Raw genomic sequence first — 27,621 nt, forward strand, 5'->3', positions numbered from 1 at the left:
ACTGTTGCCTTTAGAGCCCTAACTTAACTCAGAAGCTGTTTCAGGCATGGAGCAGGAAAGAGACACTGGCTGATGTTGGATGGAGTTGTGGGCAGAACACTGCCTGGAAGTTCAGTGTCGGTCTCCTTCTCAGTCTATCACATCAACAATATGATTATCTTTTTCTGGATTTATTCCTGAATTTTCAACTGTAATTAACCAATCTACATGCCTGAATATGAAGAGTTACTGCCAGCTCCTCATTCACACATGGGATGACTTTGCCCTCCAGGAGCCATCCTGTGAGGTCTCTGCTCCTAGCCAGGGTCTTTCTGCTTCTTCAAATCCAACAACCACAAAAGGAGCACTGGTGGTTTTACAGTCTGTTGATCTGCACAGCAGCCATCACCCCTTGATTATTCCAAGGTGGGAGGGCTAGAGCATCTTCCCTTTCACAGCTGAATGTTGTGACTGTCTCTTGTATTGGACTTGCCACTCAACTTTCATGGTGGAATATCTGTCAGTGACCAACTGCCAATCTTGTGTGCTTTGTGAAAGTGTCTGAGTCACACAGCTCACCAAGAGACACACCTGCTGACCTAGAAAGCTGCATGGACCAGAGTAGTCCTCTTCATGTTAAAGGCCAATAACAAGGTGGGAAAACCTGAATGCCAGACTTGATCAGTCAGAGAAGATGACCATCTGCCTGAGTCTGTGATACAGGTATGCTCAGTGCATGTGACCCAGGAGTCAGCACAGGAGCAGCAGATTGGTTAGTAGGGTCAAAGAAACTTTCAAGAGCTTTCAGGTGCTAGAAGATCCAGCCCTCAGTGATCTGAAAACATGGTGCAGTTATTCTTCTTCTATTTCCCACTACAGCTTGGAATAGAAATCTCTGGGCAATATTCCACTGTCCTTGGAGGACTCTCCAAAAGAAACAGTGCTATTAGAGATAGGTCAGCTCCTGGCAGATCATCATACAGCATAAATCCTGCAGAAGCACAGACCCTCCTGACTTCCAAGCACAGTGTTGGATCTACAAATCCCAAAGGCCTGGCTGAGCCAAATGCTCCCCTGTTGGTCAGTCACTGGTGGTGGTGGTGGCAGGTGTGGTAATGACTAAGGTAGCCATACAAATCTATGCTGTTCTCACAACAGCTCTTCTTCCAGGCTCCCTCAGTCTCCTACTGCTGTCACTACCACAGATGATGACTGAAGTCATGGGTAAGGGTTAGGTAATCCAAGGTCCAGTGTTTTGAGGGCATCTTAATGGAGCAGACCTGACAGCTGAAGTAGGAGAACCACTCCTCTCTGGGGAAAGCTTAAGGATCTGGAGGGCCTGGGTAATCACAGCCAGCTAGAGAGAAAGTATGGTGTCTGGGACACTTTGTTGGTGGAAGCTTGTGTAAATGAGCGTGTGTTCTTATAGAAGTCAGGGCTGGTGGGAGATGTGTGGTCCTGGCTGCTCAGAATGTCCTGCATGAACATTCACCTTTTAAATATGCCAAAATTAGATGCCCACTTAAAAAAATTCTCTGGGCCTCCTCAGAGGACAACTGGTGGGACACCTATTGCAGCTTGCACTGAGACATCTAACTTTCAGCTACTGAAGCAGGGACAGATAAATTCTGGCCTGAAAGGACTGAGGTATCTCCTGAAATTTGTTGCAGCCAAACAAAATTTTGGTCACTGCAGGCACCTCAATCCGACATGTAACTCTACAAAATCCCTGAGTAGATCCAGCTCCTAAGGAGCTCAGAGACAGAAGTTTGGCACTAAATCTTCTGAAAGACCATTAAATCAGTGCTGATTTGATTTCTGACCTGAGGTAGTCCTGTGTCAAGCAAGAAGAGACAGCAAGAGGAGCAAAACACCCTTCCCAGTCATGTTTGGATAGTGAAATGGACAAGTGATGCACATCACCACGAGATTTGTCCTCTGCCCTCAACTAGATCTCCATCTCCCACAGCAACCCTGCGTGGTTATTGCAGAGCTGAAACACACTGCTCTTTTGGCAGATGCTGAGCTTTGTTGGTAACCCAAAGTTCAAATCAAAATAAACAAAAAGTGCTTCCCAAACCTATAGGCAGAAGAGTTGTTACCTGGCATTTTGACAAGGAAGGAGATGGGAGACTATGTCATATTCCCAGTCTGCTCCTGATTCACTCTGTGACAGGGGTGAGTCACTTCTGAAGGTCTCTCCTTCTAATGTCCTCTGCTCTGCAGGGTATGGTAATGCTGCTGAAGGCTCTTGCAAAGCTCCATTAATTATTAAATACCTTGAAGTGTGTTACTGTCTGGGAGGAAATGCCTGGTGGAAACAGATCCCTTCTTCATGTGCAAACACTTCCAGGTTTGAAGTGAGCTTCAACTCACCAAAGATCTCACCAAGTTGTAGGTTTTGTCTATGAAAATAGCTGTGAGAAAGGTGGTCTCCTGGTCAAAGAATTACTGTGTCAATAAGACTTAGCATTAGCAGCCACGTAGCATTTGTTAAAGCAAGAAACATCGCCCAACTAGTCTCTCCTTGATAGTTTGTTCTAATGATAGTTTATCTGGCTTCAGTTTTCATGAGCTGGTTCTTCTGATGCTGGATTAAAGAGCTTTTTAATACCCTACACTTTTCACTCCCTAAAAATGCTTATACCTAGTGACCAAGTCACCTGTCAGCCTCACAATATAAACTAAAATGTTGAGCTTCATAAAAACTTCACATGTGAGGATCTTAGCTTTCCCAGATGGGGGTATTGCTGCTTTTCTATTGAATGTTTTCCATCCCTTCTGCTCTGTGCCAACACTGGAGGTGCTACCAGCACCCTGCTGTAGGAGTGACCTGTGACCTCAGGTGACCCCACACCGATACTACCATGCCCACCCCCAAGTCCTTCCAGATGAAGGTCTTTCATTTGACAGAGCCCCTACCCACAGCTGGTCTTGCCCTTTCTGTGCTCTGTTGCCTGTGGGTCCTCAATGAGGGTCGTGGGGATCTGTTCAGCCTTCCCCTGTCCCACCGGGCAGGTCTGCTGGGACAGCTCTGCACTGTGAACCGTTCCCCAGAGAGGTGAAGTGGGACCCTCATCACCACACCTTCCCCCAGACAGCCACCCTACAGCCAGGTGTGTGCCAGCAGAGAGCAGGGACCACTGCCTTCTGCCATGCAGCCCAAGAGCAGGGCACCGGCTCTGATAGCCTGAGCTGGGGTGGACCAGCTGCACACTCTCTTCCATGTCATCCACCAAAACATCCCTTCAGACACACATGTGAAGTCATATGCTGCATTGCAGGGACCTCATTGGGGTGGTGCTAGGCTGCCCAGGCCACTGGAGACACCGCTCTCAGCCACCACCAGATATCCCTGAGTGGGACTAGTGAAGAGAGCTTGAATGAAGGCTGGCTAACAAAGCATAAGGTCCTCACCAAAGTACTGAAATCAGTTATTACAGGAATTGGAAACAGTGTTCTCTATTGTCCTTTGAGGTAAGAATTGGCTCCAGCTTCATCTCAGTCATCACTGGCTCTCAACACTACAAATCCTGCTGTTCTCTTCAATACCTTTTATGGGAAGCCGAAAAATTAGCTAATTCCCCATTGCTCCCTCCCCACTTATTAGTGCTACAAAGGACTGGGTAATTATGAATAGAACTGCCAGGCAAAATTAAACTTCTCCCTTAAAAATGCATTTTAATTAACTCTGCTGGGTTCACATGTTTCTTAGGAAGAGCTGATTATGCCTTGCTGACTCTGAGCTCTGCTCTTACGGAGATAGGAGCCCCCAAGCACTAATCTGGCCAAAGGGTCAAAAAAGGGCCTGGTCTTCCCACTGGACCTACCCTGGAAGATGATTGTCTTCTCTTGGTAGTAGTGGGGTGTTACTCCTCAAATCTTGTTTAATCTATTTAAGATGAGCAGGAAAGCAACAGAAAGCTATGCCTGAGTGGGTGACGGTGATGTGTTAATGAAGGCAGCAGTGGGGTGTGAACCCTGTGATGTTATCCCAGCAGCACTCTGGAGATCAGTGCCAGAGCTGCAAGGTGGCAGAGGAGGGACAGTGGCAGGGTCATGGAACAACTGATATGAAGAGAGCTTCTCCAAAGTGCTGCAGTGTAGGGACGGGCTGCCACATGCTCCACGCTGGGAGGGAGTCGCTACCCAGTGCCTGCCCTCCTTTTGTCCGCTCCCATAGCTGTGCTGCAAAAGGGTGCCGATACCTCAACAATTTTTATTTCCAGCAATCCTTCCCAGTTACTAGCTATCACATTTTTAATGTAAGCAAATCTGCATAATGCTGAAGGCAAATTAATATGAAAATGGAGCTATAAAATTTGATGTTTCCTCCACAAAAAAAAGCAAGAGAAAAACCCGGCTACATTTCCCAGCTAGACATAGTAGTAAGAAACTCCAGACTTGGAGCTGGAGGCAATGAAAATACCCTTTCATCCTCTGTGCTAGTAGTGGGGGGGGTCTTCAGTGAGGAACATGCTCTGGCCTCCTTGGCACTTCTCACATCTCAGAATAATGACAGGGGAGCTCCTGTGTGTGCAGTATTGCCAATAGCAAAAGCAAAGCCTCCATTGAAGCCTACAGTGTTACGGGACGTTTCACAAGTTCTGACTTTGCAATACAAGGCTTTCTAGATGGAGAATGAATCATGGCTTATGAATGCAAAATTAAAGAAGGGCTACTTTAAAATAAAACTTTATAGTCTTGCATGACAAAATTTTACAGCAAATCGTAATGTCTCTCTTCTCCTCACGCTATTTTCTGGCATGATGATGAAATGCAGTAAATAAATACGTAAAAATAATGACTCTTCCAGACCTTGTAGCATTCATTTTAATAGATGCTATTTAACTACACACAGAAATATAGATATCTACCTTTCAAACGCCGGTTACAAAGATTGGGAAGGCTGCCAAGAAAAAGGCCTTTTTTTTTTTTTCTCCCAATAGATATCAAAAAGAAACAATTTATATGTTGAAATTGCCTTTATTTTTTAATCCATAAATATTTGTTACTGACAAAAGTGGAAAAATCCTTAAGACTCTAAATTTTACTAAACTGATAATATTTTTGTTTACAGTACATACAGAATGTGCTTTTACAGGTAAGTATAACAACAAGAATAATACAGAGAAAAAACAGTCAAATACTGCTCATCTTGAAGCCTGTTTAATGGTTAACCAAGAGTCTGTGCAAAGTTACAGATACAAATGTACTTCCTCTTCAGTACTACTGTATAATAAACATGGAATCCATAAACTGGGCTAAAGCACAAAAATATCCACTTAACCCCTCTTAGGAAATATTGTCCCCAAACTAAAAATATTATAGTAAGAAGTGTCTTTCTCAGAGCCAAGAAATTCTTGCTACAAAAATGTCTAACGGATTTGCAGACAGAAGGTCAGGAGCCGTTACGAAGCACATGGGCAGAGGGTCAGGGGGCCGCGATGCACGTCTCCCTGCAGCAGAGGTGGTGGGGGTGGAGAACTCCTGGGCATCATGCGCTCATGGCAGAGACACGGGATGCCGCTTTGCTTGTTGCTGAGAGCAGAGATCTCTTTCAATTTACACGAACATGCTCGAACAGGATCAGCCAACTCTCCCCTTGCCCCCGGGCTGCCAGCGGGTGAAGTGTAGGTTGGTTTTCCCAGATGGGTTTTGGGCTCGGTGAGGGAACCTCCTTGACAGCCATGAAGCAGCTAAGAGAGGTTGGGAATGATACCTTCTACCACTCACTTACGGACAGACAACACAGAAGTGGCTGTTCTCTAAGAAGCAGCCCCAACACAAGCTTATTGCTAACAACACTTTTTATGAAAATATTTAAGCCCCTTTCTCACATATTTCCCCTACTAACTTTTCACTCCTCTGAAATATACTTGAACATGAAATCTGTGTGTTAAATATATTTCAGCAGAGTCCCTCCTTCCAGTTTAAGCACTAAATCTGAAACAAAACTAAGACAAACTATTTCTCCATCACATGATGGCAAATGGATCACAAATTAGAACACTTACTTCAAATAGAATTAAAGTTACCCTGTTTCATGATGATTTTGTTTGTTGTGGTGGAATAAGATGAAGACGTCTTCCCAGGTACCAGAAACTACTGATCTCTTGCAAAAACTTGATGCCAGGCTCTTGCAGATTCCTGGTGGGAATGCTTCTGACAGATAAACACAAGAACAGAAATATGCATGCAGGAAGCCCAGGTTCATGGGACCAGCTTTGCAGCCAGCCAGGCTAGTAAAACAGTAGAGAGAAATTAAATCTAGGCCAGGAAAGGAGGGCTTACTCCCAGGTAACTGTCCCTGTTTCTTCCCACCCACCCCCATTCCCAAGTAACAGATCATCATTTATAAAAGGAACATTAAAACATTGAAAAATATTTCATTTTTCCTTAAAACACAATTCACTGGCATTAGAAGACTTTTATGACAAAATTTCCATTCCATGTGGTGATCTGCGTGGTTCATTAAAAATAGTTTGCCACATTTCAAAGAGTGATTCAATATAGTTTGGAAGATTAGACTGGTACAGGGTCAGTCAGAACTTAATGATTGCATTTTACAGTATGTATGTATATATATCTGTCTGTGTGTACATACATATACATACATGTTTCTGTATTAGAGAGAGTTGTATAAAATCCAGTGCAGCTCACTATTATGCATTGCTGCTTGGGGAATGCAAATAATGATCAGTTTGTAGGAAATAATATAAACTTTTCTACATCACCCTCCCTCAGTCCCTGCACATGCACTCTGGGAACTGGACACTCCACAGATGTGTGTTTCCACCTGTGGGTTGGAGAAAAAGACAGATCAATTCTTCAGAGTATATTAGATTAATCAAGGCAGATTATATTTTACTGTACAGAGGAAAGTGACTGCTTCCTGCTTTTCTCCTGAGTACAGAATGGTACGGTGACTCAGACATGAGAAGACAGCAGAAACGTCAAAGTGCAGGTAACAGCATCCCTTACAGCTGCTGCCTGCTAGGGACCCGGACCAGAAGGAGAGCCATGGGAAGCCTGGGAACTGCATCCCCCCACCGCAGCACTCTCATTCTGGACAGATACTGGATTGCAACACATCAGACGTGATGTGGCAGGACAATGGTGACAAACAATATCAGTAAAAATGCTTTGCTGTTCTACAGTGTCTGTTGTGAGAGGGTCTCAAAGCACTTCACAGACATTATGGTATGAACTCTCATAATGCCTCCGTGGAATAGGAAAATTTTACCATTAACATCACATATTGGCCACGGGGAACCGAAGTGCTGGGGACCAGGCTGTGGATCATGACACCCAGTCCTGGACCAAGTGTCCTTTCAGTGACAAACTCTCAGAATGAGGAATAAGGAAAAAAATGACATAAGAACACCTATGTGTGCTGAAATGTCACTGCTTTAGCTACCAACCCATTCCAGCACACAAAGCAAGACATGGGCACACATAGTGCCCAGGAACAAATTGTGGTCATCCAGGGCATGGTGCCTTCCCAAAGAAATTTGCTGAAAATTTTCGGCAGCGGCGGCAGAGTGTCTGAAGGGATTTGGCCTGGAAAGGCTTTTTGATGGTTCTTGTGGGATGCATCTGCTTGAAACAGTTGAGTGTGTGGAAAAGACGAGGAAATGGGGCTAAGATTTCTTTGGAGGGTTATTGCCCAGGACAAGTTAGCAGAGGGCCTGTAATATTTTTCAGTCAGAATAAGAGAAGGCTCTGAGGTCAAATGGCCTGGAGCACAGCACAACATCTGCACAGGCTACTTGGGTGAAAAATTTCCATATTTGCATCTGATCCAGCAGCTTCTTAGTTCACAGATGGAACATTTAGACGAAGACTAGAGCTTGAGACAAATAGCTATGGAAATGGAAAGCGAGGAGTGTTCACCTACCCATGGCCTCACATGGTCACGTCTGCTCCTCTGGCTCTGCCACAACTTCTGGAGACTCTAGGGTGGACTCTCCTCTCCCAAAGTGTTCACATCTCCCTGCTTGCAGAGGGGAATATCCTGGCTTTGCTTAGGCCAAGAGAGAACAGAAAAGCCCCAGGACCCTGCCTCCTCATCAGCCATGTGTGTTTCTCTTCTCTTCACAAAAGTCACAAACTTCAGTCTGTTGGAAGGTCAGCAAGGACAATATTTTCACGGGGTTTGCCTTCTGTGAAGAAATATCCAGTGACTGAGCTGAGGAGCTTGGAGGTAGTCAGGGGAGAGAAGTGTCCATCAAGTGAAGGGGTCAGGAGATGAGGTCTGAGCCTTTTCTCTCTCATCCCTCCCATGCCATGAACTGCCACCCTGATCCATAGACAATTCTGGTTGTTGCCCAGAATGTTTTTGCCCAAGGCTGTGTAGTAATGACCATCTGAACCATGGAGACTGTTATTTATTCCTTCCCAGCTCAGTTTCCGTCAAACAAAGCCCCAGTACTTCTCACAGATGGAGTCCTTTCTGAACACAGTCTCCATCAGGTGGGGCAGAAGAAAGCTCATGAATTAGGATGAGCAGCCCCAGGACAGGCCACATGGCCACCCCCTTGAGGTCTATCTTGATATCCCACCAGGGAAAGACGACATGCTCTTCCTGCCTACCCTGCACCAGAAAAACCTGGTGCTGCATCATAAGCCTCTGCAAGACTCAAGCTCACAACAATCTACAATCATTGTGTGTTACAGGACCAACGTGTTGAGCTGGGAACGTCATTAAGGCCAGGAGGTGGGAGGTATTAGAGGAGAGGGAGAAGGGCAGAGATAATTTAAATGAAGTTTAGTGAAGAGCCATGTAGGAAAAGACTCAGTGTAGGAATGTAGGGCATGAAAAGAGTAGCACTGTATGGGAATGCGTTTACAGCCTGAAGTCAGTCATCATTTCACCTGGAGGAGGGAGCACGCCTGCCGTTCAGATCGGCAGCATGGGTGTGTACGTGTGGTGGGACTTTGAGTGCACACCATGGACGGTGAGTACTGGAGAGTGTCCAGCACTAACAGTTTCAGTACCGGGTCTGGCCGGCCTTCAAAACCTCTGAGACCCTGTCCTGCCACAGAAGTATGTTCTAGTGTGAGTTAGTTCCACAGAATTTGATTGGAACAAAAATAAAGGAAAAAAAAGATAAATCAAACCAAAACCAACAAAAACCAAAGCAACAAAAACCAACAAAAACCCAATCTGGCTAGGAAGCCAAAGATAAAACCCTCACAAATTCTGGACCCATGAGTCTACATTTTAAAGATTTTACAAATATACAGTATCTAATTAGCATTATATCAGATATACAACATGCCCATTTATTATAATTATGCTGGATATATAATTTATATGCATGAAATGTAACTGTCTTCATGGTTAGGATTAGTACTCAGTGGAATTGGAATTTGGAAGTTTTTTGTTTGTTTGTTTGTTTGTTTTTGGGGGGGGGGCGCGGGGGCATTACATGGAGAGTAAACCATGGAAAATTACCTACCTGCTTTTTGATAGGCAGACACCCTCAGCTTTGTGCTTATGCTAAGGGCTAGAAAAAGGTTTGCTACATATAGAGTTCTAGGTTGTAACTGAGAGGAGAAAATATGTTTGGACACAGGGGAAGTGGACCAGTGGAAAATGCTATCAGGAAAATAAATTTCTGGGGAGATATCCAGGCTCAGTGAAATGTGTGGTAGCCTTGCCTTGCGGGGGTCTCAGTGGAGTCAGGACTTCCCCCAGCACAGGTCAGCAGTTTGAAGCTGAATGATTTCTGGTGCTTTAGGTTCAGCAGTGGCAAGAAGCTGGAGGAAGAGAAACCCTATTCCTCCTTTCTATTTACATGTTGGAGATGCCAAGATACTAGAATGAGTGGAGAAAAGGATCTAACAAGCATTTCAGCATATTTGTGCTTATTGAACACATCAACCCCACTACTTCCTACACTGAGAGAGCAGGCGATTTGTAGGCACTATTATATTTTTATCTTATGAGTATATTTAATATAAACTAAAACTTTATTTCTCAGCCAGGCTATTACTTCTCCCTAGATCTGCCAGTCCCCTAGGAAAGTGTGCCCTTGAATTTGCTCCAAGGGTGAGGAAGAACAGATGGTGGCTGATACTGAGCTGTCTGGAGATGATCCTCAGAAGACAGAAGCTTACCTACTTGCTACAGAAAGGCCAAACATGAGGACTAACATTAGGACTGAGAACAGGGCCCCTTTCCGCCAGGATGGGATGCTGTATTTCCTCCTCCCTGTCTTGGGCTGCATGAGATTGCTTCTACTTGTAGCAACTGAAAAGTCCTAAATTCATAGAAATGTTGAGATAATGCAGATGAGCCCTTGGAAGGAGCCATCTACTACTATGGCTTTCTTTGACAGAAACTGATGCACATCAGGAAATTTCCTCTATTATCCCTCACAATTGTCTGTTTTCTTGCTTGGGTTCTTCTTATGTCACTGATGAAGGAGTGATTTTAAAAACAACGTGGATGGGACTGTCAGAAAAGTCTTTTCAGACACTGAGTTATTAGAGGTTATCTTGGCCTATAAGGCCACTGCAGTATGGGGTGCTGTGGCCACCCCAGTCCTTAATGAGTATCTACAATGCACAAGGTCATATCAAACAGTCACCTCTGTTTTGCTCGCTGTGCGGTAGTGATGGTGGTGTCCTGGAATATAATGCAGTTGTTCTACTGTGTTGTGCCGTCGGGAGGCGAATGCTTGGCGCTTGGCGGAGGTTGGGTTCATACCTAAAGTATTGTACAAGTTATTTGAGGCACTAGGATGGGAGTGCATTTTTGTCATCCTGTAGCGATCCAAGACAGGTGTTGATACAAAGACATCTGTGTGTGACAATGCCCGTGACATAGACTGCTCGGGGTACCCCGACCGCTCGGGTGAGAGCAGGGGGTCTTGGGAGTGGAGGCGTTCTGCAGACAGAAGCTGCTCATCTGAGAGGATCCGTTCATAGGACATGCTAAACTCCTCAGGCATGATCCTCTCAGGAGACAGCACTCTGTCCTGGGACATGGCCCTGATGGGACGGCGTGGCCTGTCCCTGTGGTTGGTCTGTTGAGACATTTTGATGACATTGATAGGGAGTGTGCCTCGGGCTGCCAGGTCAGGCAGGTGTCTCCTCCTCATGTAGTATTCATCAGCCTCTTTGTCAGCTGTGGGAAAGGAAAGGGAACAGTTAGAAATGTCATAGCATTTTTCCACAGGGTGAAAAGGGTCTATGTGCAGCACACAGCCTTGGAGCAGCCTCCTGGTGAGACCTGGGGGACCATCTACCAGCATCTCCCAGGTCCTGGGAGTGGATATCCATGTCAGAGAGATGCCAGTCCTGTATGGGTTGTGTTGCCATGGGCTTATGACAGACAGAGAGAGTGATAATTGCATGCAGACAGTCCCTGTGCAATGCATCACACCTTGCATCATGACACAACAGATTCCATACGCTGTCGAATCCAGACCATGGTATTGCATGATTTACACGAACACTGAGTTATGGAGAAATTATCAAATGTCACCTTCACAATACACTTGTAAAGCAAGCACAGGGAAGGTGAGATGAGGAAGGCAAGTTTCACATTTGAGAAAACTCATACCTCATTTCTGGCCACAGATGTGAATATGATCTGGAATCCATGAGTGACCTCACTGCATTTTTAATTATTATTTTTGAATATTTGTAAATGCGATCACAAAGCAGGTTTGGTGGGCATGGGATGCTCTCTCTGAGACACTGAATCATTGCCTAAGGTTTTATTTTCCGTTTTTTCAGACACCTTGGTTGATGTAATAGAATTTATCCTGTGGAATGTTTCTTGCTCAGTTTCCTTCTTCTCTGTCTAAAATGAACTCTTTGTTGCTTGGAAACTCAGCACACACACACACACCCCCACACACACACCCCCACACACACACCCCACCCCCCCTTTTGGTTTTCAAATGTTTCAGACTCAGAGAGGATGTTAGATACTACAGATTTATCCTTTAATCCTTTTATCAATTTAATCCTAATCAGCTGGAATGGCCTGATTCAACCAACTTGTAATTCAAAGAAGTAACTCCACAATTATTTCAGACTTTTTTTTTTTTTTAAAAAAACGCAACAGAAACACAAAAACTTTCTGGTAAACCCATTTGATGTTCATATGCTCTAAATTGGGGTACTGGGATTACCTACCTGGAAGGAGGATTAGAAGTTTTTGGGCTTCAAACCCAGTGCAGCTTGTGAACTGTCATGATGTGCCTGTGGCTGGAGAGGGGTAAAGCGTGGAGTATCAGTCCCTTACCACAAGTACACTGCCATAAGTGAAAGAGCACAACACTGGCCTCCATGGTCAGAGAACGGAGCCATGTTTAATGCTCAACAGTGATCATCTGTATAACACTTCTTAATTTCTTTGTCTGACATGTTTTCTTGATTTGTCAAAAAAATCTCCTTTCTGGTTCATCAGTGACTTCAGAAGACCCCAGAGTGAAACCCATGCCAGACCCCTGGCAGGTAGCTGTCCTCTCCTTGGAGAAGACAGCAGAACACCCACTGGTGTGCAGGAAAGGGTACTCAGGCAAAGGTAAAGTAAATTTCTGCACCTTACAGTAGAAACAAGGCTTCTGGCAAAGTATCCTTATAGGAACAGCCTGGCATAGAGTCTACAGAGCTGGGAACGTACATGCATGACCCCATACAAACTTTCCCTACCAATCTTCAGCTGAGTGTTGATGGGTAAAGACATAATCTCTATATGTCCTGGCCAGCTCCTGGGACCTGTCATAAAATTCCTTTGGAAACTCTTCCACTTAAAAGATGAATATGATAAACATGATAAACATGATAATAATAATAACAATAATAATAATAATAATAATAATAATAATAATAATGAGCTCCATTGATTTTCTCAGCTCCAGTATTTAATTCAGTAGAGGGTGATGTAAGATGGGAAAGTATCAGGCAGTGGAAGAGGAATATTTCACATGCATGGAGTTTCTGAAGATGTTTGAGCGACAAAAAGAGCAAATCTGTGCTGCAGGACAGTCTGGGCAATCATGAGGCATGTGAGGTCCCACTTCCAGTGCTTAGAGTGTCTGTAGGCATTCAGCAGGCCTAGCAGTTAAATATGGTGTGGCAAGTTCCTGTTTCCTCTGACATAGCCATAAATCTATAGGTTTTATGCACCACATTGGCTGAGAAATGAAGGCAGTTGGCTGTCTGTCTCATGCTTTCAGAAGAAATGTCAATGCCTTATGATACGTGATTGCTGCTGACAACATTCCAGAAGCTTGCTCACAAGATTACAGTTACACAGTGGTGCCTTAATGTCTTCAGCCAGACCCTGGAGTGCTGTAAACATCTTGTGCTTGATGATCTCACTAATTACCCCATCCTCACTTCCATACATTCAGCGCTCTTCAGTGCCCCCTGGACCCTGCCCCTCATGGTGCTGCGAACAGTCCACGTAACCCAGAGGATCTGTGAGGAAGATGGTCCATCCCCCTTTCTCAGCATTCAAAAGCGCTATCTGAGAACATGTGTGCTGAAGTGCATGGCCTGTTGGCACTGCTGTTGCTGTCAACCTCTTCTTTACAGACTACACACCGCCAAGGTGTGAGGATTACCTAGAGCTCTCCTGTCCTGACATGCTTGCTGCTGATGGACTTTCCAAGAGTATATATTTTTAAGAATGGGTTTTCTGCTGCAATCAAAAACTTATTGGAAAGAAAAACTTCCCGAAAGCATATCTCATTGCAAATATCAGAAAGCAGCTCTCCTCACCTCAAAATCTTGTGTCTTTAGGATCAACTTCTAGGAAGCCTGAGAAGGACTGGGGGGAAATTCTATATGGCCACAGTAATTTTAGATATTTTTATTCTATATTGTGACCTTGCATAGGCTCAAGTGTGCACAGGCTTAATAACGTTTGAGGCTGAGTGCAGAATAGGAGCTAAGCAATTAGCACTCTGGCACTTGGCCTTTGCTCTGGATGAAAGAAGTTCCACTGGACTTGCCTAAGTGACTCTAAATAAATGTAATTAAAACAGATAACATCCCAAATGGAGATGTGCTTGGATGCTCACACCTGGCTGTGGTATTTGCCAGCAGGAGCTAAAACATCTTATGTGAGGATACAGTGGTCTGAGTCTACTAGTGAGACAGCAAAATCAGATGATTAAAAGTGGTTTGAAGTTATTCTTTGACAATTTAGATAAAAAACGTGGAATGCTCTACACTTCAAAAAGTTTTGCCAATTAGAAGCATTAAAAATATTCTTTACTTCCCTCTTCCATCCCTGTAAACAGTGTAGAAGTCTGCATGGCCTTTTGCTGGCAGTGTCTAAAACAATCAGGGAACTCATTCAATTTCAAAGACGTTTCTAAGCTCACACAGGCTGCCTCCTCCCATGATGCTGAGATACACATGTTGATGTTGGCACGGCTTTTCTGGGAACATTTTTAGGTGTAGAAAAACTTCATATTTCCATCTCAAAGGAATCGAATCTGAAACAGTATTTTCCCGTGAACAACAAGCTGCTTTGAGCAGGCACCAGACAGACATTGAACAGGCTGTTGCCTCCAAAAGGTGTATCAGTTCACGAGCATTGCTGAACCGGTCATGGAGAACATAGCTTGATGAGAGGCTGAGCATGTTGTAACGCACACATGCCTTTGTGCTGAGGAGAAGCTCAGCACAACTCTGTAACCACAGCATTCCTGTGCCCAGGGAAAGCAATGAAATTAATACAGCTCCAGGCTTCTGAGACTGGAGGCACCAGGTGTGTCACCCAGGGGTGTGAGAGGGAACTATGGACATCTGGTTGCATAGTTTGCTAAATCAAAATGTCTCCGGGACCTGAAACCATCCAGCCTGGATTAATCTCATCCTCATTGCTGCTACCCCTAGAAACTGCTACCCCTTATCTTTTCATTGATGCTCATATCATAATTGACATTTGTAACTTTAGCCAAAATAAAACTACAGTCAAATATGTTTCTCCCTCGTGGATGGGCTTAAAAATTCAAAGATGTGTCCTAAGTGGATTACAAAAGGCCAGGAATTATGAGCAGACAGAAAGAAATCACTGGTGTATTGATTGACAGAAATTTCGCTCTTTTTTTCAGTTATCTCATACTTTTGGTGCTTCACTTAGTTTTTCAAACATTTGGAAATGGAATTACTGGAAATTACATTTTCTGCACAATTTCTGGGCTTTTTTCACTGGTTTGGGCATGGGGGGTGGTGGTGGGGGTGTCCCCCTTTCTCTCCTCCTTTGGGAGTTTCTAGAATATTGGCCAGGGCTGGTGTCACCAAAATCCAGGAGGGTTTGAGTGCTTCATCTGACTTGGCTTTAATATAATCTGATTTACTCTCAGACAGCTTTTCTTTTTTTCTTCCACATGGAGGGTGAGCCCCACATGGGTGCTCTTACACACACATCTCACCTCAACATCTTTAAGGTGTCATCACAGAAAGGAAGAACACAGCTCCTCTGACACCGTAATTAGAGAAATAAGGTACATTTGTGGCATATCGGGAAGAGAATGTGGAAAGCCTGATATTTTTTCTTCCCATAGTTATATGCTAACATGTTTAAAATACGTGCATACCTGTATGTATATATTAGTAATTTCTTTGTTTTTCTTAAAGGCAATTTCTTTGTTTTTCTTTCTCTGCAGTTCCAGTGTATTTTCTCTTTGTGGGCTTGCCTCTCCTGTTTTAATTGGAATTTAACATTTTCAATCTGCCTAGTCATTTGTGACGATTCTTTAACCAATACCAAGTGGTTTAATATGCCTGAAAATATTAGCTTCCTTCCTGACTGACCTTTTCACTTAGCTGGAAACAAATTCCCTGTGGCACTGGGCAAGACAGAATTAATACAGCTGCTCTTGCTCAGCCAAGTGTTCCCACCGCCCCTCCCTACTCTTCCCACGTGCTGGCCTCACAGAGCTGCCAGGGCAAAGCTGGCACAGGGCTTCCCGTGGAGGTGGTGCCCTGCCCCTCAGAGATCCTCCTACCTGGTTTCACAGGGATCAACCCCAGATGAGTTTCCTCTTGTCTGTGCCTTGAAGTAAGAGCTGAGGAGGTAAACATGGAAAAGAAAGCTCACTGCGTACATGGGACCTGGTTCTGGCTGTCTTCTATACAGCCAGCAACCTGTTTCCTGCTGCACCTAAAAGACTTGGACCATCTTCAAGCCCTTGATCTGGAAGGAGAAGAAGCCATGGTGTTTCTTTCTTAGTCAAATGCCAGCAGAGGTGAGCGCATGTCCTGCAAATCCAGAAGTGAGGAGCTCCCCTCCCCAGGGATGTACAGGTGCAGGCAGCAGGTGTAGCTGAGCTCTTCCTTGTTGCACAAATCACTTAGAGGAGTCTCCTTAAGTGAGATGTACTTCATCAAGGCCTAGATGTTAAAAATTAGGCTTGTTATCCAGCAAAGAGCTAGGTAGCTTACCAGAACAACTCTGGTGCCAGTGAGAGACTGGGACCTTCAGAGGGTTCATATGGAGATAACTGTCCTTCACTGACCATAGAGGCACCTGCACCACACAGACAAGATGCCTAATGGCTGGATGGCTGAAGCAGGGTGAGGTGGATCTGACCATACCCTTGCTAAGCTCTGTCTCCTCATTTCTATCTAGTAAGGAGATACTATTTTTTTTTTTTCATGGATATGCCTTGATTATTCAATTTAGATGTTCTTGGGCACAAATTGTCTTCCACTATGTTTCTGCTAACTGTGGGAAAAATAAGTGACCTTTAGCTGTCTGGCAAGCCTGAAGAAATCCAGACAAATGGCTGAAACACACATAAAAAAGTATCTAATATATTTTGTTTTACTTGAATAGAAATATTATATTTGTTAATGAGCTCTTTACAACATTCATTTTTTTAACCATGTCAGGGTTTTCATTAGAAGTATTTTTAAATATGAAAAATAACCCCCCAATAATTAATTTGAAAAGCCCAGCATTTAGATACTATTTCTTCCAGATTTTTTTTTTTGTATTTACCTCTTTCATATGGAATAGGAAAATGATATTTCTGGCATTTTGCAAGGGAAGGTCTAGGTGCTGTGTGCCTATTTTCCTTTGGCTCTGGAGAAGACAAGCTATAAGAAAGTGATTCAGTGATTCAGAGGTGCTGAGTATATGCAAGCCCAGAGGGAGCATGGAGAGCTTAGCACTTTCATAGATGAAACTGCTTATTTAGTGACTCAAACATAGTGTGAGGCAGTTGGTTTGACATTTGTCAGACACTTTGCAGGAGGATAGGGTGGTGTCTTGCGAAGGTGACTGAACTCTACCTAGACCTGCCACTGATGAGTAAATAGGTAGTATTTCCATTGCAGTGTGCAGGGATTCCCTTCAAGGGTTGATGTTGCTGAAAAGTTAAGGGGTGAATGAACCCTGCTCTAGCCAAAGATTAACTCTAATGTTCTTAAATCCATGTCAACTGTCAGGCATCCTCTGAATGGGGGCAGGAATGCTAAGTGTCCAGAGGGTCAGGAAAGACTCAAGAGAGGGACGCTGAATATGCTGAGCACATCCTTGAGGACATCTAATCTTGGCACCTTAACACAAGCCTATTTTTGTCATTTTAGACAAATATCTAGGAAATGCAGTGCTGGAGTTCAATGTTTATTCCCTTCTGTTGTGATCTACTGAGGGGCAGGTTGGACAGGTAGGGCCCTGTGATTTCTTCAACTGCTGAGCAAAATCTTCTGCACGGTTCTGGTCAGACTGCTAAGACACCACTTAGTAAGGTGTTGCTCAGTGCATGAATGGCAGTGCTTGGTGTGAGTGAATTTATACTCAGTGTGAGTCAGGTGAGCATTGTAGAAGTAGGTAGAGGATAGTGATCAAATCTGACATATATTTCCAGATGCTTGCTGTGGAAGGCCCACGAGTTTCAGTTAGCATTCATTTGTGGGCTTTTAATGTTTCAGTAAGATGCATCAGTAACTTTAATATGGAGCTCAAGGAGATTTCACTGAGCATCTATGCACAATATGTAAAGCAATAAATGAATCACAGGCTGGAAGATGTCCTGACCATCCCCTGCATGGAGCAGCCACTGTTGCTGTTCCTAGAGAGCACTTGTCTCACCAGTTCTCAATGTTTCCAAGACAGAGATCTTCCAGATTCTGAATGGGAATGATATCTCCCAGAAAATTCCAAATCAATTACAAATGAAACTGCAGGTTTTGGGGCTATCCAGAGGGTAATTTTTTTTTTTGTTCTGAGAAATCTTCATTTCTGCTGAGAAATTAAAAGAACCCCATCACCTCAAAATGGGAGCATTTTAAATCAGTAATTTTACAATGCTGCGATTTCAAGGGTTTTCCAATAGCAGATAGTACTGTTAAAGCTGCTCAAGTTCGTCACTGGGATGAAGTGAGGAGAAAATGCTTATGGTTGGCAGTATGAGGCCCTAATGTTACCAGGGAACAAAGCTCATGGCAGAAGCAAGGTTATACACATGGCATACTGGACAGGGAAGGTGGCAGGCTCCCATCACAAAATATCTCATCCCTGTTCTCCAACATGGTTAAGCATATGCCTACTTCTAAGCACATCAGATGTTAAACATGTATGTAAGTCCCATGTTGAAGTGCCAAGGAGTGGGCTGAGACTTTTATGTGCTACATTTCCATTCTGTTTTATCTTCTGAAAAATCTTCCGTAGGGATTTCTTATGGACAGTCCAAGGGCTTCCATGACGCTTCCTTTAGTGTGTCTCAGCTGGCTGAGTTGGGAATGCAGATCTTATATAGACTAAAGAAGTAAGAACAGCTCCTCATCCTCACCTACCTTCAGTGAAGTTACTGTTAGTATAAACACTTAAATTCTCTAAATTAGGCAGTGTGAATACATGGCTGCATCCAGAAAATGTTCATTGAAACATACATATTATAAACCTGATGTCAGTCTGAAAAGAGCATTTGCTTGCACAAATATCGCTTATTTCATAATTTCACCAAAGCTGAAGAGTTTGCCATCAGCAAAGGTAATGGGCTGAAGCATTACAGGAAAGTTGGCACAACAATACAATACATAAAACAGCAATAAAGAACAGATACTAACTAGTGTGAACAGGGAAGTGAGCAAGATGCTGAACTATCAGAGACACGCCACAGATCATCATGGCACAGGTCGGGACCAGATCTGGACACATACATCATGGCACATGGCAGATTGCAGCACTGCTCGAGGCAGGCAGATGTGGTCCTACTGAAATAGATGCTCCCAACCATTTCAGCAGCTTTCTGTTGGCCTGGATTTGTCATCTGGTTCCAGCTGCCCCCCTGGATGGTGAGGTATCTGCCCTGGGTACACTGAGGTGAGCTCAGCTGATCTGAGGCAGCCAGCTTGGTTCATCTCGATTCTGGCAGAATGAAAAAGGATTCTCAGATGACTCTATCAGGAGCAAATACGAGGTGGAGCAGTGGGACATAGCACAGCAAGGAGGTCACTAACCAAATAACCACATGTGCTCTCACAGTAATGAAGTGAATCTTTCTCTATGATCTTCCTTGATGGGAAGTGACAGCCAAAAGAATCATTACCGGAGATGTCAACTTGGGCAGCACAATGACAGAGGGAAGAAGGTTGTTGTCTTAACAATGTGCCCACTGGAGCTTACGAGCAAATGAGATACAAAGGAAATGAAATGAGCTGACACCTACTTAGTTTCTTCAGAGAAGAATATTTACTTGGGTTTGTCTTTACAGCAGACTCATATGATGGTGGCAGGTGAGAGAGGTTCTGGAAGGACCGTGAGAAGGACAGATCATAGGGTTCGGTGGCAGAAGTGAGAATGTTGTTCATTCGTGGCTTGTCTGCAAAAAAAAAAAAAAAAAAAGACAACAGAGAAAGATATGTCTACAGTGTGCACCAAACGAAGTTGGGAGAGGCAAGCCATTCCAACAAACTCCGGCAGGGAGAAGAGCTGTATCTGAGCCAGCCTCCATCACAGGCTCTTGGACATAATTCAAACTGGCACAGGCAGATTGGTGAAAAATGGATCCTGTGGCATTCCTTGTCCACAGTGATTATAGAGAAAAGCAAACTGCTGCCTTGAAAGTGCCTGGACCAACCAGCTCTCCTCACAGCAGGACAGTGGATCTGGTGGGCTGTTAGTCACCTCCCTTACTGTGGAGGGTTGTGTCACAGTGCTGTGGACCGACCCCACTGCAAGATGGCATGAGCAATGCCTACCTTTAGCCCAGCAAGCTGTGCTTCCCCCACCCTCAGAGACATGGGAATGAGTTTATGGTGTTATTTTAACAGACTGATAATCGAATTGCCCTCTCATTGTGCTGGATTTCTCATTGATGCTCTGAACCTGAAGGCTTCTGAGCAAATCTGGTCCATGGCCCATGGGATTCTGGTGGGCTCTAGAGATGTCCATGCTTCCCCTGCACACAAGAAAGTGTGAACTGGACCTGTACGGTGCACAAGGTTTGGAGAGGTTCCTGAGGCAGGACTGGAGGTACCATCCCTGAGGTGTGGAGTATGCACCTCTACTTGTTTTCATTTTGCTGGTCACTGAGGAAGTTCCCAGCCAGTGTCAAAATGCCCGTGGTCAGGATGCTAACGCTGAGTGCTGTCAATAAAGATTAGTGCTGAGCCTGGATGTTAACATTCAAGTCCAGACAATCTGCAGTTTTGAAATCAAGGTCCTTTGCAGCAAGATGTATGGAAAATGGTCTTTAATCAGCTCAGCCAAGGGACAGGTACCTATTGAATTGCATTTGTAACTCTTGGTTCAGATATTAAAATAGTCAGATACAGGAGTATTAAAAATAGCAGGAGTTTCAATTATTAGAAGGAAAGCTAGAACAGACTACAGTGGGCTCTGTGGGAGTTTGCAGCAGTAATGGGATTGCATTAGCTGAGTCAAAAGGCCAAGGAGGTGGCCACTGCAAGTATGGTCTGAAAATGTAATCAGAAAACTAAATTGTCTGATACGGCTGAGGAGTGTCAGAATGCCCAAATCTTGGGTTCATACATTCCTGTTGTACACCCCTCTAAAGTCTGCTCAGTAGGAGCAAGGCAACATGTGCTTCATATTGCACTCATGTACCTCAAGACCCCTCTTACCTCCTCTGAGGCATGGACTAGTGAGATTAAAGCACAGATTCTGCCCAAAAGAAATAGAGCTGCAGGAGAACTTTACCCTGACTAGTGTATTGGCTTTGTGCAGTGTCCAAACATTTGCTAACTTCTCCCATCTTCCAGAAATATTTAAAACAAACTCCACCCAAGTAGAGTGCAGATATTTCAGCATGCATTTTTCTACATCCGAGTCACAAATTAAACTGTTTCTTGCAAAAAAATATTTGCAGGAGACAGGCCATCTCCTCCCCTGCTGCCTTCTCCCATGTGGAGTCCTGTTTGCATTAGACAGCAGAGCATCGTCCTCCTCTCTGAATGCTCACCTTTCACCGCGTCCTTGGTGCTCTCTGTGCCTAGGCTTGACCCAGCATTTCCCACGCATGTCTGCTCATGGGAATGCAGAGCTGCTCCCCACAACTTTTCTCCCACTGTGAATTCCCCTAGATATTTTATACCTTCTGTCACCGTCACCCATCCTTCATGTTGCACCCATGCTTCTCGATCAAAGGCAGGCTGAGGCAGTCTTGTCTTCTGGCACAAACCTGCTCATGATTTCCCAAAGCCAGCATGGTCAGAGCATTCCTCTGAAACTCTCAGCAGAGTTACACCTCCTGTGCTCAATTCAAGAGGTACCTGAACCATTTGGAATATACCAGGGTATCTAAGACACCCACAAAGTGCTGAAAGGAGTGATGTGAGACCTATCAGAGCTCTAACACCCATACTTACAGTTGAGTTACAACTACCATGTCAACAAACCCCAACACTTGCTCACTCCTGTCCCTGTTGTCACTGATTCCATGCACTCTGCTGCTCTAGGAGCTTCCTCACAACGAAGCTTCCTGCAGAACAAACCACAACGGTGCACTCTTTCCCAGCTATGTCCAGGGTATGATTGTGAATGGAGGGACAGCTTCCCCTCTCCTTGAGCACATCTTGCACCAGCATCTTATGCGATCCCCCACCACTGCCAGCACAGCAAGGTGAGGGGGAAGGAAGCTGCTCTGTCAGGAACAGGGACTTCTCACCTTTCAGCAGGCACCTGTATGCTGTCCTCAGCTCAATGACTGACAGCCAGTGTCAGCCACCTCACAGAAAAGTAACGGCCCATCTTTCTGCTACAGCATAATTTTGTTCCCAGTTCTGGAAAATTATGAGGCACTTTCTTACAGAATTTAGCAATGGTGAAAATTTCCTCCTAACAACGCAAGAACCACCTTGGTTAATAAACTTTTCTTTCCTATTGCTCATGTATGTCTCTGCACTCCTGGAATAGGGTTATTGTCTGGCAAAAAGAACATAGCCCCAAGTGAGCATATAGCTAACATGTCATCTCTCTGAGAACGTTATTTTCTTGTTGATGACTTCAATCCTTGTCTAATAGAGTGACTGCAGGATTAGGAAGTGCATCATATTCATCAGGGCACTGGAAAAAATTGATTAGATATTATCCGTTAAAGAGAGACTGTATCAGCATTGAAACTATGTCCCCACTCCTATTTGTGCTTGTGTGGCAAGGACCCTGGGGTAAAATCTCTTAGCAAATTTCTCAGCCAGAACCTGTATCTAATTCCCATTTTGCATGGAGGTTTGGACATGCTGAAATAAGCCAGTCATATGTATGGAATTTGTGTTCAGTGCCAAAGCAGGAGCAGTAATTGACTGCTTGCATGAGGTGTGTGAAATTAAGTGCCATGCATTTATGTGATGGGCTTGTTCAAAATCAGTACATCTTCTTACTGCTTTTTCCATCCAGTCAGTCAGGAACAAACCGTAATGATTTTGGCAAATGAGAAGTCACCTTGAAATCCACTACCCATCATTCAGCAAAATAAGGGATAAACTGAAATGACCAAAGATAATTTCAGATGTCTTTTGCATAATGTAGTTTGAGGGCAAAATCATAGAACTGAGAGACTCTAGTAAGGATAAATATCTTGTGCAATTTATATTCTGGGATCAGTTCAGCAGAAGTCTCTTAGTACTTCTTCACTCCTGCAATATACCTGAGTCATGCTTTGCTCTGGTCTCTCTCCTTTTTGTGGTGTTTGTTGCCTCCTATGGAGGATGCAGGACATAATTAACAGGATGTAAATGAAAAGGTCTCCTCATTCCCTGCAATGCAGCTGAGGTTGTACTCTGTTTCGTTCTCCAGCATTCCCACTCATTCCAGTCCAGCTCTCCATTCTGGGCAATGGGAGATGACCACTGGACAGTGGACAATAGCTCACGGTTACTGGGATTACCTTTGAAAGTCAGTATTACTCCATATTTTCCTCACCACCATCCTGCAGTCACATGCTATTTTATGCTTCTCTGATACAACATGTGTTCTGGGCACCATTTGCAAAGTTATTTACAGAGGAACATGGAGGAAATGAAGCCCACCCAATGCATAGCATGTACAAGAGAGGTGGGAACATAATCCAGTAGTGTCATTTCTCTTTGTTTCTAAATTATCTTTGCTACAGCCTCGAAGCAACCACACCTTTTTACAGCCAACGCAACATCTTAAAATTCTGCCAGTGTCTCTCTGATTAATTCAGCAGGAGAGGGCTCAACGCTGCAGATGCTGAGCTGCAAATCCTCCCGTACCGAGCATCAGGGCCTTCCCAGTGCTGACCGGAGTGCCATGTTGCCCCAGCTCCTGGAGGGCAGCATGGCACATCACTGCCAAACACTCACTAGGCTGCACAACGTTGACATAAGCTCAGGAAAGGAGCAGGCATCTCTGTGGAGAAAGACTCTTCCTTTGCAAATCTAATCTCTCTTCTCGGACACCTACCAAACAAGGACTGTGCATTTCTCCTGCTTCAGGAGCCAGAATTTTTCAGTCAGTCCAAACCCTCTTGAAGCTCCATGAAAGCCAGGAGACTCATGGGCCAGATTCAGAAAGGCTCCCCTGCTCCATTCAGGTGAGACTCTTGCATAAAAACTTGAGAAAGTGCTGGATCATGTAGCAGAGAGCCCTGCACCTGAGGAACCAGGAGCACTGCCTACACTGATGGGCTGCCAGAGGAACACGTTACCTGCTACATCCTGCTCTATGCATCAGAGACTGTAATTACACCCAGACTCTGAGTGGACATATGGGTTCACTTCTCTGCTTTATGCATACACTTGACTGCTTTGTAATCTATGAAGGAAAGGAAGTCACTCTAAGTTGAGGGAAACCCTTATTTCACTGTCAGTGCTTTGCAAACTTTCTGCAAGCACAGGGCTCAGAAGCAGTTTCAGGATTTCTAAAGCTGGAAACTTGTGTTGTGGAGATTAGATCTGAGGGCTTTGTGAATTGTCTTGCTCTGCCCCTGTTCTTGGAAGACAATTTCTGTTTCAAAGTGTGTTTACATGAGGCACAGAACCTTTCACGTACAAGGACAGGAGCAGATGATACCCAAGACCAAAAAAAGTGAATTTATGGCAAAGTTTTGAACAAAGCTCAAGTGGCAAAAGGGATGTGCTCCATATTTGCATATGAGTCTGCACATATGTTGTGTGAATTTTGCAAGACATTTCAACAGATGCCTTTAAAAACATTCACCCAGAGAAAGCAAACAATGTCACCTAGGAGAAGCTGATACAACCAAGCCTTCTGCTGCTCAGCTTCAGTTCAGCATAGCTTCAGTCCTCTGTCAAAGCACACACTGCTCCCCCAGCACTGCCTTCTGCTCAGCCATTTGAAGGTTCAGACACAAAATCTTCTCCAGTTCTGATGCGAGCTCTTACAAAGACCTGTGTTCCTCAGAAAAATCTGGTGGTAGCTGATGACGTTTGGTAGCCTTCTGTGCCAAGACTTAGCACCTCCTGAGCCATCCTGGAAGTGACATACTGTTGTAGCAGGCAAAGAACTGATGTTCACAGTCTCGAATTAAAATTTATAACATATATCTTCAATGTTTGCAGGGGGAACTATCTGTGTTTTCACACTTCTTTTTTTATGTTACAAACAGTGTTATTAATAGTCGTTTGGATCTCTCATAAAGAATCTCAAAGAGGTTTTTTACATTTCCAGGTCAGATCCTCCATGGTGTAAATCAGCAGCTCTCCAGTGAATAGCTGTTCTCATTTATATGAGCTGGAGATGTAGGATTTTAAATTCAGGCAGTGACAAAATAACCTCTGCATATCGGGATGGTGCTAGGATTAGGTCTTTCAGGGCTTGTGACTGAGAACTGAGCAGCAATCTGAAGGACTAAGATGCAAAAATGATGAGCTACATCAACATATTGCAAGGTGATGTCCTTAAATGCTGCAATGTGTACACACAGCATAATGATATACCTGAGTCCTATGAAGAAAGATGCTTCTGTGTACAGAACATGCTTAACTGAAAGTAACATAGTTACATACTACAACATGGGGTCAGAGGAATAATGTAACCAATTAAAACCAAAGGAAAAACTACAGAAAGTATAATTACACTTAGGAATCACAGCAAAATATATATTCACTTCTCCTGGAGTTCACCGCATTTTCATGGCAATACGGAAAACAACACATGGCTCTGGCACCAGAGCAACCGGCATGTAGAGCCAAGCAGAACTGGGACTAGGACTCATTCTTGATGAATTTGAGACCGTTGAATTGAAAACTGTCAGCTTGTTAACTCCTTCCACTTCTGTGAGTGCCTCAAGCTCAAAGCTTGCCATTGCATGGAGGGCAAGCTGGTTCAAAAAGGAAAATGCATCATCGTGTTTGGTCCTGGCAGCAGACAAGCAAGGTAAGTAAGCCAAACTAGCTCTAGTCACTGCGAGAAACAAATCATCCACCCCGAAATGGCTATGTGTGACTGCACATGTGCCACTGGCTGTGTGCCACTGGCTATGTACCACTGAAGTCTTTATCTGCTCTCAGCTCCAGGGTTGTTCCCTGCTCCCTGCATCACGGACTAAAGGAAGGTCAGCACACATGCCATCAGAGGCTAGGCACATGGCTTAAGTCCCGTCATGGCCCAAACAAACCAACACATCCCCTGCACAGGGGTTGGCTCTGCACTGTAGGACATGGTTAGCCAATTCTCAGGTCAAGAAAGGTAAATGGTGATCTTGGTTCACTGATGACTCTGCGTACTTTGCTTTACAAAGTTGGTGCACAAAGCAGCTGAACATTAACTGGCATCTCCATCACAAATGACAACTTGTATGGCGCTACACTGTCCAGTCCTGTCAGACTGCCTGGTTCACCTCTCTTTCCACTTTCATTAAAGCCCTGCTGCTCTGCAGAACAAGCAGTGTACTTAATGTGTCTATTTGTTCTGTAGGTTATATTCTAGAGATCTGATTATTTTCTAATTTCCTCACATATATTTCTACTGGGGATAAATCTAATTTAAACAGTCCTTAATTGTTATGATTTTGTAAACAGTGTCTTAAACACAATAGACACAAAACTCTCAACAAATTGCTGGAGGAGATATGACAGTACAGGGAATAATTTGTCTGTCTTCTGGGATTGTCCCAAATTGAAGCTTCTGGTCTGATGTTAGAAATGTGATGCAAGAATTATTTCAGCAATATATCCCTCAAAGCCCTGTTACTGTGTGGATTTTTGAAATGAAGAAAAGAGAAAGGAAGAAGGAAAGAAAAGAAATAAAACAGAGGAAGGAAGGAAGGAAGGAAGGAAGGAAGGAAGGAAGGAAGGAAGGAAGGAAGGAAGGAAGGAAGGAAGGAAGGAAGGAAGGAAGGAAGGAAGGAAGGAAGGAAGGAAGGAAGGAAGGAAGGAAGGAAGGAAGGAAGGAAGGAAGGAAGGAAGGAAGGAAGGAAGGAAGGAAGGAAGGAAGGAAGGAAGGAAGGAAGGAAGGAAGGAAGGAAGGAAGGAAGGAAGGAAGGAAGGAAGGAAGGAAGGAAGGAAGGAAGGAAGGAAGGAAGGAAGGAAGGAAGGAAGGAAGGAAGGAAGGAAGGAAGGAAGGAAGGAAGGAAGGAAGGAAGGAAGGAAGGAAGGAAGGAAGGAAGGAAGGAAGGAAGGAAGGAAGGAAGGAAGGAAGGAAGGAAGGAAGGAAGGAAGGAAGGAAGGAAGGAAGGAAGGAAGGAAGGAAGGAAGGAAGGAAGGAAGGAAGGAAGGAAGGAAGGAAGGAAGGAAGGAAGGAAGGAAGGAAGGAAGGAAGGAAGGAAGGAAGGAAGGAAGGAAGGAAGGAAGGAAGGAAGGAAGGAAGGAAGGAAGGAAGGAAGGAAGGAAGGAAGGAAGGAAGGAAGGAAGGAAGGAAGGAAGGAAGGAAGGAAGGAAGGAAGGAAGGAAGGAAGGAAGGAAGGAAGGAAGGAAGGAAGGAAGGAAGGAAGGAAGGAAGGAAGGAAGGAAGGAAGGAAGGAAGGAAGGAAGGAAGGAAGGAAGGAAGGAAGGAAGGAAGGAAGGAAGGAAGGAAGGAAGGAAGGAAGGAAGGAAGGAAGGAAGGAAGGAAGGAAGGAAGGAAGGAAGGAAGGAAGGAAGGAAGGAAGGAAGGAAGGAAGGAAGGAAGGAAGGAAGGAAGGAAGGAAGGAAGGAAGGAAGGAAGGAAGGAAGGAAGGAAGGAAGGAAGGAAGGAAGGAAGGAAGGAAGGAAGGAAGGAAGGCAGGCAGG

At 44.4% G+C, this 27,621-nt stretch overlaps 1 protein-coding gene across 1 annotated transcript in view; it reads right to left on the reverse strand.

Moving 5' to 3' along the window:
• Positions 1–6,320: 6,320 nt before the first annotated feature.
• The window catches only part of SHISA6 (shisa family member 6), a 245,268-nt gene continuing 223,967 nt past the window's right edge, over positions 6,321–27,621 (reverse strand). The window contains exons 5-6 of the mRNA XM_026861254.1: positions 19,638–19,790; positions 6,321–11,116 (exon numbers count right to left, since the gene is read on the reverse strand). Coding sequence (XP_026717055.1) covers positions 10,566–11,116; positions 19,638–19,790 — 704 coding nt within the window. The 3' untranslated portion in view covers positions 6,321–10,565. The remainder of the gene's footprint in view (positions 11,117–19,637; positions 19,791–27,621) is intronic.

This window comes from Athene cunicularia (assembly GCF_003259725.1).
Source record: "Athene cunicularia isolate RWA chromosome 18 unlocalized genomic scaffold, athCun1 chr18_part1, whole genome shotgun sequence".
Taxonomy (NCBI): domain Eukaryota; kingdom Metazoa; phylum Chordata; class Aves; order Strigiformes; family Strigidae; genus Athene; species Athene cunicularia.